This window comes from Schistocerca cancellata, chromosome 4 (genome assembly GCF_023864275.1).
Source record: "Schistocerca cancellata isolate TAMUIC-IGC-003103 chromosome 4, iqSchCanc2.1, whole genome shotgun sequence".
NCBI classification, from domain to species: Eukaryota; Metazoa; Arthropoda; class Insecta; order Orthoptera; family Acrididae; genus Schistocerca; species Schistocerca cancellata.
Window position 1 is genome coordinate 287,535,010 of NC_064629.1, and position 19,938 is coordinate 287,554,947.

Here is a 19,938-nt window from a genome sequence, read left to right on the forward strand (position 1 = left end):
GAGTCAGATGTTTGGGAACAAAGTGTTTTACAAGTTCTGTGAAGCACATTAAGAAGGCTGTCTTTACTACTATAGCCTCTGGTTATAACTTTAACATAAGTAACAATGATTACATCACTGTAGTTGCATTGGGGAGGAATGTGGCTGAAAACCCTTGTCTTTAACATGAGGGTAGACTGCCAGTTAGTTGTCATGTGCACATAGAATATTGGATAATGGGTAGAAATGGAAGGGAAATCTATTTCTAGACTTGTGGGGCAGGACAATGACAGTATTAATGTTATGCATGTGTGTTTGGGTTATTCCTCCTCTATATGTGGCAAATGTTATGCACACTGACATATAGGCTGTAGGAAAGGGATTGTCTGACTTGGGGTATGTAACAGCTATTAGCTAACTTAACTTACCATGTGTCACAAATTTCAAACAGGAGTATTGAGTTAATTGTGGTAGTTGTGAGATAGTGGTTGTTTAATGAAGTGCGAACCTTGGAAGAATTTTTGTTACTTTGAGAATATAACAGAATTTCTGCCTCATCCTGTTTGTGTAAGGTGCTATTGCATGGACTAAATTGTATATTGCAATAGCTCGAACAGTCCTCGGGTGTACTGCCGGTCAGTAGTGTCCAACGGGCACAATATTTCGGTGATCAGACATGTCACCATCGTCAGGTGCACTGATGAACTGAGTTCCTGAAGGCAGGCGGCCGTCCTAAATCCCCTTCCCTCACGAGGCATTCTCTCTGCGGTTCGTGCCCGCGACCGGTCATCGGTGGTCGCTGAGAGGCTGGCGTCGGCATCTGTGGAGGCATCAGTGTAACTGCCTCGTCCGCCCTGGGTGCTCGTTCGTTTTCTATGGACCGGCAGTATACCCGTTGACTGTTCGAGCAAGAAATATGCCAGGAGAAGTTGAAGAATCACATGTATATTACAATAATTCAGTTACGCTGGTGAGTTTCCTCTTCATCAGAACTATTGAGTGTTTGTATATAGATCGATCAGAAGTAAATTTGATCTCGTGCTCCTCCAGGAATATAGTCATCTCATCAGTTGTGTTATAAACAACACCATTGCCAGGAAGTAATGACATGACTGAGAGAAGTATTTAAAAACTTACACTGAAGAAATCTTAACTATCTGATTTATTATCCCTCAACAGGTTAATGGAGTTGTGTGCTGCATATTTTCTTTCAGAACAAGTAATTTCTGTAGGCGAGCGACATTCTATTACAACTCATTGTTTATGTTCTAGGTGTACATGTAACTCCCTACACTAAGAACTGTATAAAGATCTTCTGTTTAAATTCTGTTTCAGCCCTGATGGTCAGAAATTACTGAAAAAAATAGATTTACTCCACTACAAGTCTCATTTCCCTGTGCCTGAATATGAGTTTTCATTCAGACCAAAGGACCATAGTGAACTTATTGAGGATTTCCGATTTAGAAGTGTAAATGAACCGCAAGTCAGGTACAGTACTAATTGACATATTGGATTTTATAAGTGGTTGACTCAATGTTGGTATGTGGAAAGTTGTCCACAAAAAGAGTGGTTGTAGCTTTTAAATCTGCTCATGTCATTGTGCTCATGGCCTGTAAGAAGAAATTCTGGAAATGTCTATTCTCCTCTGGCAAATGTTTGCAGTTACTGCGTGCTGTTGCTTTAAGTTAGTATTCCTAATAATAATAATAATGAACTATTGTATATAAAGTGAAAACACCTATCACAAATCCACATATATCCTGAAGGACACACCTGCTTTGTCAAGGGGGGAAAATAAATTGTATTTGTGTGGAAGGGGATTGGGGGGGGGGGGGTGTTGCTGTCAAGGATTATGGTGACCATAAGAAATATGTATTTATATCATACTTGCAGTTGCAGACTGATCTGCTATCATGAAGTGTATGATAAAAGGGATTATCATGCTACTTCAAAAAAGTCATAAGATGAGAATTCTAGAAATGGGGGGGGGGGGGGGGGGAGGAGGGAGGGAATCAGTGGCTGAGGTGTTCCCATACATAAGGAAATACAGTCATGGATGTATAGAAAATTAAGTTAAACATTGTAAGCTTTGATGGGTAAATCCAGCAACCCAGGAAATGCTTACCTCCTTTAAATTTTTTGGATGTGAAAGAGTTGTCCTTTTCCTTGTGGGTCACACTCATTATTTGCAGACAGGGAGTAGTCTTCAGAGCCTCTAATTTTAAGTGTATCACAAGTTACCAAAATTGTCTTTATTACAGATTGAAGGGTATGAAATTTTTGTTTGTATAAGGTGGTATCTCATCTATGCCCTGTAAATAAATCAGCAAGTCATTTACCTGATATATTGTCTTATGTATTTGTGTACTTAGCATGTGGTGTTTGAGAAAAATGCTTGAATGTGAAAGTAGATAAATGTGACTAGGTAAGTCTTATCAACACCCTTGCTTTGCAGTATACTCGAAGAGGTATTAATAACTGTCCTGTTAAGCAATCAGACAACAAGCACCAAGAGAGTTGGTACTTCATTTGACACAATGCACTCTTTTTCAGAAGGAAAGTATCTGAATTCGCCAAATATGTACTTCAGATTTTTTTTCACTTTTCCCTAAATCATTTTAGATGGGTTCCAGGATGGGTCTCTCAGAAAGGCCGAAGCCAATTCCTACTCCACCGTTGACCAATTGAACTATGGTTCCATCCATAATTCCAGTGCTATGCCACATGTTTTTTGTTTTTGTATTTTGGGCAGTTGAAAGTTTGTAAATGAGTTACAAAATTCATTGTTGAGGGTACAGTTTGAAGCCTAGAAGGTGAAGCCATTGTTAAGTTAGGGAATGCACATCATCCAAGATATTTTTAACATCTGTCCACATTTAGACACTGATTTCTCACAGCTGTTAGTAGTAAAGCTTGAATGTGCAGTTGATGTAGTAATACATGCTAAGAATAGGGAACTGTTTCCTGAATTAAGAAATTACTTCATGCTGCACATCTAAGAGTGCAACAGCTTTATCATTTTAAATTATAAGATTGTGATACATTTGGTATCACCCTTTCTTTAGCCATATGTTGCTGAAATTCAGAAATATGAAAATGTCTTCTCGGTGACTTCTAGATTTACATTGCTGGGACTTACGCCAGTGACTTTGATACTGAACTCATCCAGTCATTGGCGATAGTGGGTGTGTTTTCTGTGTGAATGATATTTAGAAATTGAACTTTTAAGCAGAATCACTTCACAAATTTGGTAAATAAAGTATAGCTTTTTTTGGGCTCCTCTTTTATTGATTCTTGACTAAGCAGTCTTACATCACATAAAATAACAATAATTGTCATCATTGTGTTCCTCTCTTCCTCCTCCTCCTCCTCATCATCATCATCATCATCATCATCGTCGTCGTCGTCGTTTGGGCTACTGCTTCTGTATCTTAATGTGGCACAAAAAACAGAACAGAAAGCTTTAAATATTATTGGGCCACCTTCTAAATGGATTAAAGATGCTTGAAGGAAAAACTAACATTGATTCCATGATGTATTTGTCATTGCCATCACAGTTTCTTAGAGCCTGAGGAAATGAGAAAAGGAATAGAGGTACTCTAAAAGCTGAACATAGAAAACGATATTGGTGGCAAATATTGGGCAACTTGTGATTGCTTTCTTTATAAGTATAAAACTTAAGTATAAAACTGCATTTAAAAGTTACTGCAATGTACTTACTACATGTATCTTTCTTGTAATTCATTCTGCTATTTTTGTGGCAAAATTTCTCACTTTGTTTCACATCTGTTGTAGCAGCTATTCTACTAAAATACCTAATCGTAAACAAACTAATAACACATGAATAGGGGCTGTTTAACATCAAGTGAATACCTGAGAAGCCAGTGATTAAATATTCCATTGCAGTGAACTATACTTCATGCAGCAGACTTCCTTGTATAGTGTTCATTTTTCATAATACACGTCCATTAGTGCCAGAGTAGGTGAATAAGTACAGTAGATTGATGTTAGTACACTGTGTCAGTCAATAAACAGTAATCCTCTTGCAGAGCCGAGTTGGTATCAGCGACTCAAGGAACTTCTTTAACTGAGAAAGTGCTGCCAAAGACACTTAAGACTTTACTTCCAAAAAAACAGACAAATGAAGAGTCCATGCCATCTCCAGCTGGTGCTGTTCTGAATGTCACACCGAAAAGTGTGAAAGGAGCAGAAAATGCAGAAAAAATTGTTAATGGGACAAGTAAGTCAAAAAATATTTTAAATCATGATTAATAGTCCCCCCCCTTTTTTTTACTCACTTGGAAATATCAGAGACACATGATTTGATGTTTTGAAAAATGACATAAGGTGATGATAATTGTATGCAAGTCATAAAAAGGTTGTCTGCTGCCAGTTATTATTTTTGTTTAATATATCTTATGCATGACTGTTTTTGTGAAAATAATTCCTGATTATGAAAGCATTTTTACTTATACTATGACTAATTTACTGTGTGAATTGCTTGCATAATTCTCAGGATTTTAGGAATGTATAAAAATGAGCTTAAATATGCAATTTGATTCATATTCATTCCCTAAGAACAAACTTTTCCGTGAAGCTGTTTCAAGAATATTGTTCTCAAGGGCACGTTTATGGTGCAGCCTCACTGCTGTCACCTTGCAGTCCGCTGCTGGCATGCCACATCTCACTGCTTGCTGGGAGCCTTGTGCATTTACAATGCAGCCTTGCTACCGGCACATGTTCGCTGCTCACACAAGCATCTCGCTTCTCACCAGGAACCTTTATCCTGTTGCTGTTTCCACATTGCTAGTTCAGTGGATTACTTGCAGTGTGTGAAACAAAACTACGTTCTCTGCTGTATTGTCTGACAAGATGCCAAAAATGTGGTTATTGAAAATGAGAAAGAAGAGGAGGTATGGATGCCCTCTTCAAATATAGACCATCCACACTGTAGATACTTTCATCAGTTTTAACAGTGGTTCAAAAAATAATACAGAGCACGTTTTCAGACAGTTAAGAATGTTATAAAGTATTTCCCTGTTCATTTTAAATATTATTGTACCAGAATAGCAGATATTTCTGTTGAATAGGAATTCATGGGTCTACTCACTTCACGGTAATATTTCATCAGTTTTTAATTCACATCTCCTGTATATATTACAGCTGCCACTTGTAGATTTATGTGCTGATATTCTAACAAAAGAGAAAAAAATGATAAGTCAGGAGAAACAGAGCAATTAGATTAGGTAACAAAAGCCATGGGATACCGATGTGCACATACAGATGGCAATAGTATACGAATATAAAAGGGGCAGTGCATTGGTGGAACTGTCATTTGTAATCTGGTCAGTCATTTGGAAATATTTTGTGACGTGATTATGGCCGCATGATAGTAATTAACAGACTTTGAATGCTGAATGATAATTGGAGCTAGATGCAAGGGACATTCCACATCAGAAATCATTATGGAATTCAATAATCTGAGATCCACAGTGTCAAGAGTTTTCTGAGAATACCAAATTTCAGACATTACCTGTCATCGTGGACAGCACAGTGGCTGATGGCCTTCACTTAACAACCAAGAGCAGCAGCATTTGCATAGAGTTATCACTGCTAACAGATAAGTAACACTGTGTGAAATAACCCCAGAAATCAACGTTGAACGTACAACAAACATATCTTTTAGGACAATGTGTCGAAATTCGGCGTAAATGGGCTATGGCAACAAACAACCGATGCAAATGCCTTTGCTAACAGCATGTCATTGCATGCAGTGCCTCTCCTGGGCTCATGACGATATCAGTTGAACTCTACATGGCTGGAAAACCGTGGCGTAGTTGGTTGAGACCCGATTTCAGTTGGTAAGACCTGAGGGTAGGGTTTGAATGTGGCACAGACCCCACGAAGCCATGGACCCAAGTTGTTAACATGGCACTATGCAAGCTGGTGGTGGCATCATATGGGTGTAGGCTGCATTTATGTGGAATGGACAAGCTCCTCTGATCCAACTGAACAGATCATTGTCCGGAAATGGTTATGTTCGGTTACTTGGGAACCATTTGCAGCCATTCATGGACTTCATGTTCCCAAACAATGATGGAACTTTTATGGATGACAATGTGCAACGTCACTGGGCCACACTTGTTCACAGTTGGTTTGAAGAACATTCTCGACACTTTGAGCAAATGATTTGGCCATCCAGACCACCCAACATGAATCCCATGGAACATAATATTAGCCATCGTACAGCAGTTGTGTTGTTCTGTATGCCTCCCCTGCCAGATAGCTTAGTGTCCAAAAAGGCTGAAATAAGTGCTTGTTCGAAATCGTCACTTCTAGCCCTTGCAGCATGCCTGTATGTGTATGGTGGTTTCAGTGATAGGATACTAGGAAAATGTAGTCACTGTGTAAAGGGGATAACTTATAAAACATTCACGGAGCCCATCCTAGAATATTTCTCAAGTGTGTGTGAGACCTCCATACAGAATAAGACGGTTAGCAGATATTGAATATACACAAAGAAGGGCAGCACTAATGGTCATGTGTTCGTTTGGTCATTGCCAGAGTGTCACGAGAAACCAGAATAACCTGAGATATGTCTTTCGTGATTTAAACCTATGTTTAGAGAATATCTGTGGTGTGTTTAAATTCTACCATTAATGTCCACCTGCCATCTACTCGTTATGTGTTGTTTGGATACATTACAATGCTAGTCATAATTTCTTGGTAGTGTCTGTTTAAGATTGTTGTTAAAAATATTGTGCATTTTAGTTTCATTCATTTCCTACTGCCTAAAACTTACAAACATCAATGTGGTGATTACATTCTCGCGTTATTAAGTGTGTCGACTGTTTAGTTTACTGTAAAAGTCACATCATGTGACAAATGCTGATGTTGCAGTAGGTTGGTTAGTATGGAAGAAGCATGTCAGGACTGTGGGTTGATGTTTCCCTGGGTGATTGTAGTGCAGAAACCAGTAAAGTGTCAGATGAAGCTCTCCCATGGAGTTGTAGATTATGTAGTTGAAACAAGTGAATCATGAAACAGGGAAGGAAGAGATGTGCCTTTCACACAGAATTAGCAATATCATATTTTGCATTAGATATGTTGAAGAGGAAAGAGATAATGGGAGCTGGGAAAATGCACAAAGTAATAAGCAAACAGGAAATCCTCAGAAGTCACATTTCAGATTATGGTTATCAATCAGTATGACTTATTACCTGAAATAGGAGAGGAGCCTCAACCAGTTTTTGAACAAAACAGAGGGCAGCTGATACATTGGTACAACGTAAAGGCTAGGTCAGTAGAAAAGTCAAGTACAAAGAAAAAAATTAACTCACAAATTGTGATTATAGTTCTGCATCAGCTGTAGAATATTTCAGAACAAATGAGAATTTGTGTTGGACCAGGACTCGAACTCAGATTTCCCGCTTATTGCGTGCGGCCGTCTTAACCGCTTTGGCTATCCGAGCATGCTTCCAAATCTCCATTTGTTCTGGTGTGTACTCTCCCATGTGTTCACACTATATACTACACTGCAGTATTTTGTGCCATAGAATGCGATAACAAGAGAAAACAGTACCTTTCCGTATGTGGAAATCATGCTAATACAGTGCGAGCACATGTTATAATAGACACCAGGACAAATGGAAATTTGGGCTGCTCCTGGAAGCGTTCTTGGATAGTCGAAGTGGTTAAGGCAACTGCTCACAACAAATGGGAAATCTCGGTTAGAATCTCGGTCCGACATAAATCTTCATTTGTCCTGAAATATTTTACAACACATTTAGTCAGTTCTTTCTTAATTGAATGCGACTGATGATTGTCAGTGCAGTGTCTCAGACACTACACTGCAGAAAGAAGAGAGTTCCACTGCTAGGTAGCAGTGTTGGAAGGGGTGTAGGCCAAATGCTCCAGGAAAATCTATGTGTAGAATACCAGGTCACAAGCATTGTAAAACCTATTGTCAGTGTTAGCCAGGTGATAGAATATAGGGGCCTTGTGCAGAGGTTTTGATGAAGAGCATCAGGTACATATAGTAGTAGGAGCAGTATGCAGCCATAGGAGGAGGAGGATGAGGAGGAAAAGGAAAAGGAAACAGCTTGGCTAACAATTTAAGAGTATAGTATTAAATGTGACTTTGAGGAAATAGGAGCAGCATGCACTTGTATAGTGCTTTTGGAGGTTTTACTGCACCATGACCAGCCCTGGGTTAATACACCAGTTAGTCATGTAAAGAAAGAGCTAAGTGGATTGCTTTTGACTGAAACACTCTCACATCTGTGCTGTGCCTGTTGCTGCAGTTAGGAGATGAGGATACACAAATCATGGCCTGCATATCAGTAGGAAGGAGGAGGACGGATTAACTGAACATATTGCAGAAATCGTAATGTAGGCCATAAGCACACAAGACAAAATCCCTTTGATTACTGGAGTCAGAGGGGCACATTTTTTAGGTTAGAGTCAAGTTATACACAGACAGCCTTGAAAGAAATTAGAACAGAACAGGTCCATAATATATGTAACAATTTCCAGAAAAATAAAATTAATTTGACTCATCAGAACATTTGGTGGTTGAAAACAACATAGACGAGCTTCTTGCATGCCTAGAAGATACGGAAATTTCTAAAGTGATAGATATTCTGTGCTTTTCTCTGCACCGTAAATTCACAGTGTGGAGAAGTTTAATATCAGCGATTACAGAGTAACATCTTTTTCGTCTAGAGCTAACTTGAAAAAAGGGGGAATTGCAGCATATGGTTAAATTGGGCACAGAGTCAACAATATTGAAACAAACAGTTAATGTGTATGTCAGAACTTAGAAGCATGTGCTTGTGAGTTGTTAATGCAGAATACTTGTCTTCTGTATGTAAGAGTCTGCAGATTCCCTGTAGAAAACTTTCAACTTTTATGAGAAATGTAGATGCATTATTGAGCTACCTGTCAGACAAGAAGTTAGTAGTTTGTGAAGATTTCAGTTTAAATTTCTAAAAATGTATGAACAGAAACAATGAACTGGAGTCATTATTTAGTGTTTCAATCTAATTTTAATAGTTAATATTCCAACTTGTGTGCAGTAGGCTAGTAGGACACCAATTGATAACATTTTTAATAGACAGTGCTCAGACTGCAACAATTAATATATATTAATATGTACCAAATGGTTAATGGACTGTCTGACTGTGATGCACACAGTTAATGGAAATAAACATTGCAGTATCTTACAGCACTGAGGCAGGTTCATAGAATGCAGTGGGTCTTTATATAGGGAAACATTCCACATGGGAAAAGGATATCTAAAAACAAAGATGATGTAATTTACCAAACGAAAGTGCTGGCATGTTGATAGACACACAAACATACACACAAAATTCAAGCTTTCACAACCAGCGGTTGCTTCATCAGGAAAGAGGGAAGGAGAGGGAAAGACGAAAGGATGTGGGTTTCAAGGAAGAGGGTAAGGAGTCATTCCAATCCCGGGAGCGGAAAGACTTACCTTAGGGGGAAAAAAGGACAGGTACCCACTCACATGCACACACATATCCATCCGAACAAGCAGACACAAGCAGACATTTGTAAAGGCAAAGAGTTTGGGCAGAGATGTCAGTCGAGGTGGAAGTACAGAGGCAAAGATGTTATTGACTGACAGGTGAGGTATGAGCGGCGTAGGTTCAGGCCTGCTGGGTAACGGGAAGAGAGGATATACTGAAGGACAAGTTCCCATTTCCGGAGTTCTGACAGGTTGGTGTTAGTTGGAAGTATCCAGATAACCCGGACGGTGTAACACTGTGCCAAGATGTGCTGGTCGTGCACCAAGGCATGTTTAGCCACAGGGTGATCCTCATTACCAACGAACACTGTCTGCCTGTGTCCATTCATGCGAATGGACAGTTTGTTGCTGGTCATTCCTACATAGAAAGCTTCACAGTGTAGGCAGGTCAGTTGGTAAATCACGTGGGTGCTATCACACGTGGCTTTGCCTTTGATCGTGTACACCTTCCGGGTCACAGGACTGGAGTAGGTGGTGGTGGGAGGGTGCATGGGACAGGTTTTACACCGGGGGCAGTTACAAGGGTAGGAGCCAGAGGGTAGGGAAGGTGGTTTGGGGATTTAATAGGGATGAACCAAGAGGTTACGAAGGTTAGGTGGATGGCGGAAAGACACTCTTGGTAGAGTGGGGAGGATTTCATGAAGGATGGATCTCATTTGATAGTGATGTCCGATTCAGTTTATTCCATAGTAACATCAGTATTTGAAAGTTGCTTTCCTAAAAATTTAGCTAGAAAATCCATCAAAATAACAAGTAACTCAAATCTAACTAAAGAAATTAAAATCTTGTGTAAGAGGAAGAGGGAAATTTATATGAAGGCCGGAATAAGTTTAGATTCAACATTACTGCACACAGTAAAAATTACTGTAATATTTTAAGGAAGGTCATTAAAGTGTCAAGAAGTTTGTATATCCTGACTTATTAATAATATAGATAGCAAGATTAAAATTATATGGAGATATTGTAAAGTGGGAGACAGGGCAGGTAGTCAGTTTGCAGGATACTGTAAGTAACAGTTAAACTAATGACAGTGGCACGACTGATAATTCACAGGTTGTGGGTACTTTCAATAATCACATTCCAAATGTTGCAGCAAAAACAAGATTGAATGGTTAAGTTGTAGAAGCAAGAGGATATATTAAAAGTGTTGTTCCACAAAACTTTAAAGAGTTAGAAGTATCACAACAACCTTCACTGGAATTAATAAAATTATAAAAAAAATGAAGACTCATATGGTGTGGATGGAATTTCAAAAAGAAATCTGAAAAGTTGTTCTAACTTAATATGTAATGTCCTTAGTGATATGAGTAATAAGTCACTGGTACAGGGATCTTTCCCAGACAGATTAAAATATACCCTTGTTAAACCTCTTTATAAGAAATGTGACAAGAAAGACTTAAGTAATACTTAGTTGAATTCGCAGCCTATAGATTTGTGTGATTTATCATGGAACCAAAATTTACTTGATTCCCTTTAGTACTCACGTGGTTGACTTCACTCTTCTTATTATTTAGAGTCAGTTGCCACTTTTCACACCATACAAATACCTTTTCTAATTTATTTTAAAACTGGTTTTGATCATCTGATGGCTTTATGAGATGGTAAATGATAGCATTATCTGAAAACGCTCAAAGATAGGTGCTCAGATTGTCTCCTAAATCCTTTATGTAGATGAGGAACAGCAAAGGACGTATAACTTCCTTGGGGAACACCAGATATCACTTCTATTTTACTCGATGACTTTCTGCCCATTACTACGAACTGTGACCTTTCTGAGAGGAAATCATGAATCCAGTCGCACAACTGAGACAATACTCTGTAGGGAAGCAATTTGATTAGAAGTTGCTTGTGAGGAAGGGTATCGAAGGCCTTCTGGAAGTCTAGAAATATGCAATCAGTTTGAGATCCTCTGTCAGTAGCAATCATTTCTGGATCCGTGCTGACTTATTTGACAGTGAATTGTTTTCTTCAAGGGATTTCATAGTGTTCAAGCACAGTATATGTTCCAAAAGCTTAGCAAATTGATGTAAATGATACAGGTGTGTAGTTCAGTGGATTGTTCCTAATTCCTTTCTTGAATATTGGTGTGATCTGTGCAACTTTCCAGTCTTATGTACAGATCTCTCTCTGAGCGAGTTGTTGTATATGATTGCTAAGTACAGGGGGGGCTATAGTATCAGTATATACTGAAAGGAACCTGATTTTTATACTATCTGGACCTGAAGGCTTGCCTTTATTAAGTGATTTAAGGTGATTCTGTTCACCATGCATGTCTGTTTCCAAGTTACTCATGTTGGCAGCTGTTCTTGATTTGAATTCTGTAACACTTTCTTCATCCTGTTCGGTGAAGGAACTTCAGAAAACCATGTTTAGCAACTCTGCTTTTGTGGCACTGTCATCGATAACATTACCGTTACTATCTTGCAGTGAAGGTATTAATTGTGTTTTGCCTCTTATTTGGGTGTCAAGGAAATACAATTTCAATTTATTTTTGAAACTATTACTGCTGTCTGTCAGACATTTTATTTCATCTTTATTGAAAAGTTTTACAGCAGCATATTTTACCCCTTTCTGCATCAAAGATAGGTTAAGTAGAGGATTGTGTAAGTCTTTCTTTCTTCAAGTAGAGGATTGTGTAAGTCTTTCTTTCTTCTGGTATTAAAATCATGAATGTCACTGTTGTGTTTAAACTGGTCCATGTTGTTGAGAATAAATTTCATTACTGAGTAAATGTACTGTGAGGCTGTTGGAAGAATTCCTAACCTTTTAAACAGATGTCTACAAGATGTACGACTATGAACCCCACACGTTACTCTAACCACTTTCTTTTGAGCAGTGAATACTTTTTGCCTAAGTGGTGAGTTAAATTAGTAATTATACTGATTGCAAAAGTTGCTGAACCTAGTCACTTTAGGGATCCAAAATATGTATTTTCCAATTAAAACAATAGAAAATTCAGGGTGGAGTGCAACATATGATGAGAAGAAAAGTTGCTACTCACCATATAACAGAGATGTTGAGTCGCATGTAGGCACAACAAAAAAAACCTCCTGACCTCAACCTATGTTCGTCACTGTTCTCACCCATCCAGCCCCTTCCTTGTTCCCATTCGAGCACTACACAGCCGTCATTCCACCACCACACACAGTCTTTATTTCTCCCCTTTTCCGCTGCTTCTCCCCTCCCCACCTGGCCCCTGCCCTCTGTCTAACCTGCACCACCTCACTCTCCGCCATCCCCACCATACTATCCCTCCCCCTCCCCACCCTAGCCTCCTCCTTACCCCCACCCAGTTGCCACTCCCATCATGCACTGGTGCTGCTGCTCGCAGCAGAAAATTGAGAGAGTCTTTTGGTTGTGCCTATCTGTGACTCAGCATCTCTGCTATAAGGTGAGTAGCAAATTCCCTTTTCATAATACAGGGTGATTCAAAAAGAATACCACAACTTTAAAAATGTGTATTTAATGAAAGAAACATAATATAACCTTCTGTTATACATCATTACAAAGAGTATTTAAAAAGGGTTTTTTTCACTCAAAACCAAGTTCAGAGATGTTCAATATGGCCCCCTCCAGACACTCGAGCAATATCAACCTGATACTCCAACTCGTTCCACACTCTCTGTAGCATATCAGGCGTAACAGTTCGGATAGCTGCTGTTATTTCTCGTTTCAAATCATCAATGGTGGCTGGGAGAGGTGGCCGAAACACCATATCCTTAACATACCCCCATAAAAAAAAATCGCAGGGGGTAAGATCAGGGCTTCTTGGAGGCCAGTGATGAAGTGAACTGTCACGGGCTGCCTGGCGACCAATCCATCGCCTCGGGTAGTTGACGTTCAGGTAGTTACGGACAGATAAGTGCCAATGTGGTGGCGCTCCATCCTGCTGAAATACGAATTGTTGTGCTTCTTGTTCGAGCTGAGGGAACAGCCAATTCTCTAACATCTCCAGATAGTGTAGTCCAGTTACAGTAGCACCTTCGAAGAAAAAGGGACCAAAAACTTTATTGGCTGAAATGGCACAGAAAACGTTCACCTTAGGCGAGTCACGTTCATACTGAGTTGTTTCCCGAAATGCACGCTGAACAACTGTCGTCGATTCTCTTCTGCTGTACTCAATAACACAAAAAGCTTTCTGTTGAGCGGTCGCCATCTTAGCATCAACTGACGCTGATGCCTAGTCAACAGCGCCTCAAGCGAACAAATGTACAACTAAATGAAACTTTATAGCTCCCTTAATTCGCCGACAGATAGTGCTTACCTCTGCCTTTTGTCGTTGCAGAGTTTTAAATTCCTAAAGTTGTGGTATTCTTTTTGAATCACCCTGTATTGTTAATTTTCCAATTAAGATTCTCATCTATATGTACACCCAAAAACTTAGTATGCTCTACCCTGGTTACTGACTTTTGTTGATATTTATTGTAGAAACTGTACTCCTTGCAGTAGAAATTTGGATGTACTGTGTTTTTTTGAAGTTCAGAGCAAGCCCATTTGCAGAAAATCAATCAGTAATTTTTCCAAAGACATTATTTGTATCATTTTCTATTGGAGTTTCTTTTACTGGATTAATAATGAAGCTTGTATCATCAGCAAACCGTGTCAATTTAGCTTCTTATTGCAGATAAGGAGGAGACCATTCACGTATGTCAAGAACAGAAGGGGACCCATGATCTAACCATGTAGAACACCTAATGTAATTTCACTCCAGTTAAATGAAGTGGGAAACTTCCTTAAACCACTTAAAGCTTATAAAGAAACTTTTTGCTTCCTATTCTGTAGATATGACTTAAACCACTCTCTGTGCTGTTCTATTTATACTGCAGAGTTGTAATTTCTGTAACATCATGTCATGGTTCACACAATCAAATGCTTTGCATAAGTCCCAGAAAATTCCTATTGGTGATATTTTACTATTTAAAGGCTCTATTATGTGGGCAGTGAAACTGTATATTGCTGATTAAGTAGAACAGCATTTTTGAAATCCAAACATTGATTTACAAAGTATTCCATTACTGTTGAGATGCCTAACTACTCATGAGTACATCACTTTCTCAGCAATTTTTGAAAATGCTGTAAACAAGGACATTGGCTGGTAATTACTGACATCTGTGGTGTCCCCTTTTTTTTGTAGAGAGGCTTGACAATGGCATATTTTAACCTGTCTGGGACAATACCTTGAGGTGTGATTTGAGACTTTCTCGGCGTATTCCATTCATGAAATCTTCTCGGGTGATCAGCCGAGTAAAGGCGTCGTCTTCTCGCAACGTTTCGAAGGGTTTCGTACCCATCATCTTCGCTTGAAGATGATGGGTACGAAACCCTTCGAAACGTTGCGAGAAGACGACGCCTTTACTCGGCTGATCACCCGAGAAGATTTCACGAATACCTTGAGGTAGTGATGCATTACAGACGTGACTCATAAAACCAGCTGTAACTGCTCCACATTGTTTTAATACCTTGTTAGAGATGTCATCTACTCCAACAGAACATTTATTTTTCAAAGATTTAATGATTTTCCTTATTTCACAGGAGGTTGTGAGATGAAAATTAATCTGACAGGGATTTCTCGAAATGACTCTTCCATGTACTGCTTGGCATTTTCTTTTGAACTATTCTCACCAATTTTTTCACCTACACTTAAGAAATGGTTGTTAAATCCATTAGCTACTTGTGTACTATTGGTTAAGGTGGTCTCATTCTCTTTAATAGTAATACTACCTACCCCAATGGTTACTTTTCCTGTCTCTCTTCTAACAACACTCCATATTGATTTGATTTTATTGCTTGAGCTGTTAATTTCATCTCTAATATACATATTTTTTGATTTTCAGACAACTTTTCTCAGTGTGTTACAATAATTTTTATTGTGTAAAATTACTTCTGGGTCTTTACTAATTCTTGCTGTCTCATACAATTTTCTTTTTCTTTCTGAAGACACTTTAATACATGTAGGAATCTAAGGTTTCTTTGAAAACTGTTTGGTGTCACATGTAGTAATTTTTTGGTAAAATATATTTTTTAGTAAATATAAATTTATCAAGAAATATTTTGCATTTATCATTAGCGTTTGGCTCATTATATACATCTCCCCAATTAATATTTCTTAAACTTTCTTTGAAGTGCTCTATAGATACTGGATCAGGGTGTATATGACCCGGGACAACCGGGAGATCCGGGAAAAACCCGGGAATTTTTTCATCCGGGAGAAAACTGGGAAAAATCCGGGAATTGTTTAGAATTCCGGGAATTTTTCATTGTTTTAGTTTTCAGTTAAATTTTTGTGATTTTGACTGGTAAGAACCAATACTCTAACAAAGGATATTATTATATCCTGCTACTTCAGAATAATACTGTAGCAACAAAACATGAACGGGAGAAAAAAATAAATAAATAAATAAATAAACGAAAATAAAACTTAAGATGCAAAGGAATGTGCCATATACAACAACAAAACAGTGCTCATACAAGCGTCTGCCAACAGTAAAATGTGTCAAAGGCTTTAGGAACACTATGCAATGCTTTATATCAACTAATTGCCTCCGATGAGCGTGACGTGACATATGTTTAAATTAGATTCGTTTGAGGAGTTGCGGGCGGGCTCTTGTGCATGCGCAGTCGAGTCACGTATGAGCTTCTGGATACGGAAGTGTGGCTGGGCACCACTACTTAATATTGCCCCTGTTCGGAAATATCATAGATCCGGGGCTGATGCACAGAGCAGTCAGAGTTGTGGTGGGGAGGTGGGTCATCTCCACATTCAGTGATTTTGTTGTTTCCTCTTCGTTTATTGCTCTCACATTAAATGATAACAAAACGGATTTTTGTGGCCGGGAGCTATTAAAAGAATTAAAATACATTCGCATAATTATGGCAGGCTAAAATATGTTAATAGTTTCAGATTTTATTTCCATCTTTGACAGTCAAGCATTAATCGCCTTACAGAACAATGAAGTTATTTTTGCCGGTTTGATAAAGAGATTTGGCTTTTTATTAATCCTTTCTACTGAGGCAGCCAATTTATTTGAAACGAAGTGTTTAATTTCACATTATTGGCTAGTTTCAACTGTTTGCTGCATTTCAAGTGCACGTATTATTCTATAATAAAGAACAAAACATGAATACTGATACTCCAAGAAAATTTACATACGGATGTGCATTTTAAGCTGAATTATGTATTTTAGTATGGTCCGCGAAATTCAAACGCTCTTGAAGTATCCTTTGATGTCTTGTTTCTTTTATGGCATAATGTAAGATTTTTTAATGTTTTACACGTACGAACATATGGGCTTCCTGCGTCATCGTAGCTGTGCAAGCACGGTGACGCCAGTTATCTGGTGCTTTCTTGCAATTGCTGAAACGAACCTATTCCTAACAGGTCATGGGAAAATATTGCGAATGGTGGTTTGAAAAGCGTTACATTCAAAGCAGATTTTCTGTTACGCAAGATGAACTATGTGCGAGAATGTACGATGAGTTTCTTAAATCACAAAGCGTTTGACTCTCATTTAAAAATCAACTCTTTGAGGACGACCATTTAGAAGAATTTCGAGCCCAGAAGATGAGACATTTGCGTCATTATTAAAAATTTTACTGGCACATTTGTGTGATGTAAAGTGTAACACGCGCAAAAAAGACCAACACTATTTGTGGAAGCTTAGCTTCTCTTCCAACTTATTAATCTTCGAGACCAATATTACATGTGAATGCTATTTATATTAATTTAAGCCATTAACTTTTCTTATTTGTGTATTCGCGCTACTTAAGAGTGATCTTGCTACTGACTGACTACATCACGTGTCCTATTGCTGTCATCAGCTGATGAGATCACGTGAATGAGCTATGATGCTTACAAAAGCGGAATTCAAATTTATAACTTCGTAATACGAAAACATGCAGTGTACACATTGCTGCACATCAAAGGTCTTTCAAAACGTGTTTTCCCCCGTGAGTTTCGTTTTCTAAAGTGCCGGGAAATTCTACGTTGGTATATAAAACCATAAACACTCAACATTCAAAGGATTTATGACTTTTACAGTGCCGAGGAAGAGTATACTGTCACTTAACATGGAAAAAGGTATCACCACCAGCTGCTTTTATGGCAACACTATGTGTGTATGCAAGTCGAATTTCATGGCTCTGGCTTTGTTAGTTTTGGCCGTGAGGATTCTTTGTATACCGTAGTGTAAGCAAAATGGCGAAATCAAGAACCGTGCTGTGATTGCATATCATCATTTGAACAGAATGGCGCCCAAGGAAATCGCGGAGGACATGTGGAATACACTTAAGGACAGTGCTCCGTCTCATGCAACAGTGAAAAACTGGGTGTCTGACTTAAAATGTGGAAGGACGAGTGTGGAGGATGCGCCAAAGAGCAGGTCTGTCACCATTGCCACTTATGAAGCAGTGACTGCAATTCGCGATACGATTTTGTAGGATCATCGAACAATGTTGCAGCACATTAAACCACATTTGGAAACTCCCATGGGCGTGCTCATGACATTGTTGTGGATATTTTGGGAATGCAGAAACTTTCATCTTGGTGGGTCCTGAAAGACTTGAATGCAGATTAGAGACAGGAATGGGCCCAGTGTTGTGAAAAAATCATCCACCAATTTGAAGTGGATGAAGGCAACTTTCTTGCAAGGTATGTGACAATAGATGAAACTCAGGCGCACCACTTTGAGTCTGAGACAAAACAACACAATTCGAAACATTTTTCATCCCCTACCCGAAGAAAATTCTGGGTACAAAAATCAGCTGTTAAGGTGATGGTATCAGTTTTCTGGGATGCAGAAGAGACAATTATGGTGGATTGCTTGCTAAAGGGCATAACTATCAATGCATCATACTATTGTACCCTCCTGCACCGTTTGAAAGAAGAGATAAAGAAACAAAGGCTCGGAAAATTGGCACCTGGAGTTCTTTTGCATCAGGACAATGTACCAGCACACAAAGTCCTCGCAACACTGGAAACTCTGCAAGACTGCGGCTTTGAATTGTTACTGCATCTGCTGTAATCTCCAGATTTGGCTCCATCAGGCTTTTATCTTTTCCCAAACCTAAAAAGGACCTCAAAGGAAGATGATTTGACAATGATGCTGCAGTGATTGATGCTGTGAATGCTTAGTTGGACTTGAAATCGAAGACCTTTTATTTGAATGGTTTGCAGAAATTATTTGAGCATGACTGCAAGTGTATTAGTGTACACAGGTATTATATTGAAAAATAAATTGGTGTTATGAAATTTCTGTCATTCTTTATTTGTTAGGCTAGAAACTTTTTGACCCCCTGCTAGGTGATTTTAATGCCCATAATCCTTTGTGGGATGGAACCAGGGTTACTGGCCATGGTAACTCAACTTGACCTTAGCCTCCTAAATACAGGTGCCCCCACACATTTCATTGTGGCACATGGCAAATACGCGGCCATTAATCTCTCGGTTTGAAGTCCAGTCTATCCACTGGATAGCTCATGACGACTTGTGTTGTTGTGACCAGTTTCCACTCTTCCTGTCCCTACCTTACCATCACTCAACTGGACACTTGCCGAGATGGGCTTTTCCCAAGGCTAACTGGGACACTTTCACCTCCGCTACCATTGTTGAATCTCCATTGCATGGTAACATTGATGAGATGATCGTCACCATCACCACAACAATTGTCGTCACAGCTGAATCGGCAATACTTTGTTCCTCAGGTTGCCCTTGGCGGAAGTCAGTACCTTGGTGGTCGCCGGAAATTGCTGCAGCCATTAGAGACCATAGGCGGGTCCTTCAACATCATAAGCACCACCCATCCCTGACGAATCTCATTGCCTTCAAACGGCTCCGTGCCCAGGACCACCTGCCCATCAAACAACGGAAGTAGGAGTGTTGGGAATGATACATATCCACGATTGAAACACGAACCTCTCCTTCCCGGGTTTGGAACAAGCTCCGATGCCACCATGGCCGTCAGACCCCTACAGGTGTACCTGGAATTTCCACATATGGAGCTGTATCTGCCGTTCCAGACATAATCGCAGAGCGTCTTGCCGAGCATTATGCTCACACCTCTGCGTCTGAGAATTACAGCCCCACCTTTTCTCTGCTCACAGTGCGTGGAATGACAACACCTATTTTTTTTTTGTTCCATGCCCCCCTGAGCCATATAATGCTCTTTTCAGTGAGTGGGAATTTCTCAGTGCCCTTGCTGACTATCCTGACACATACTCTGGCCCATTCCCAAACAATTAAACATCTGATCGATGAGATTTCGGAATTGCAGCCAGATCATGTAGACTTCTTGGCACGATATTTCGGCTGGCAATCGTCCAGCCATCTTCAGGTGAGTGTCCATCACTGGAGACTGCAAGTTCCCGGAGTCAGCTTTATAGCAAAAAATTGGAGAGAAAATGCAGGCGCATTG

General features: G+C 39.3%; 1 protein-coding gene across 1 annotated transcript in view; it reads left to right on the forward strand.

Moving 5' to 3' along the window:
• The window catches only part of LOC126183451 (uncharacterized), a 283,765-nt gene that overhangs the window by 99,284 nt on the left and 164,543 nt on the right, over positions 1 to 19,938 (forward strand). Inside the window, exons 9-10 of the mRNA XM_049925445.1 lie at positions 1,315 to 1,467; positions 4,029 to 4,219. Coding sequence (XP_049781402.1) covers positions 1,315 to 1,467; positions 4,029 to 4,219 — 344 coding nt within the window. The remainder of the gene's footprint in view (positions 1 to 1,314; positions 1,468 to 4,028; positions 4,220 to 19,938) is intronic.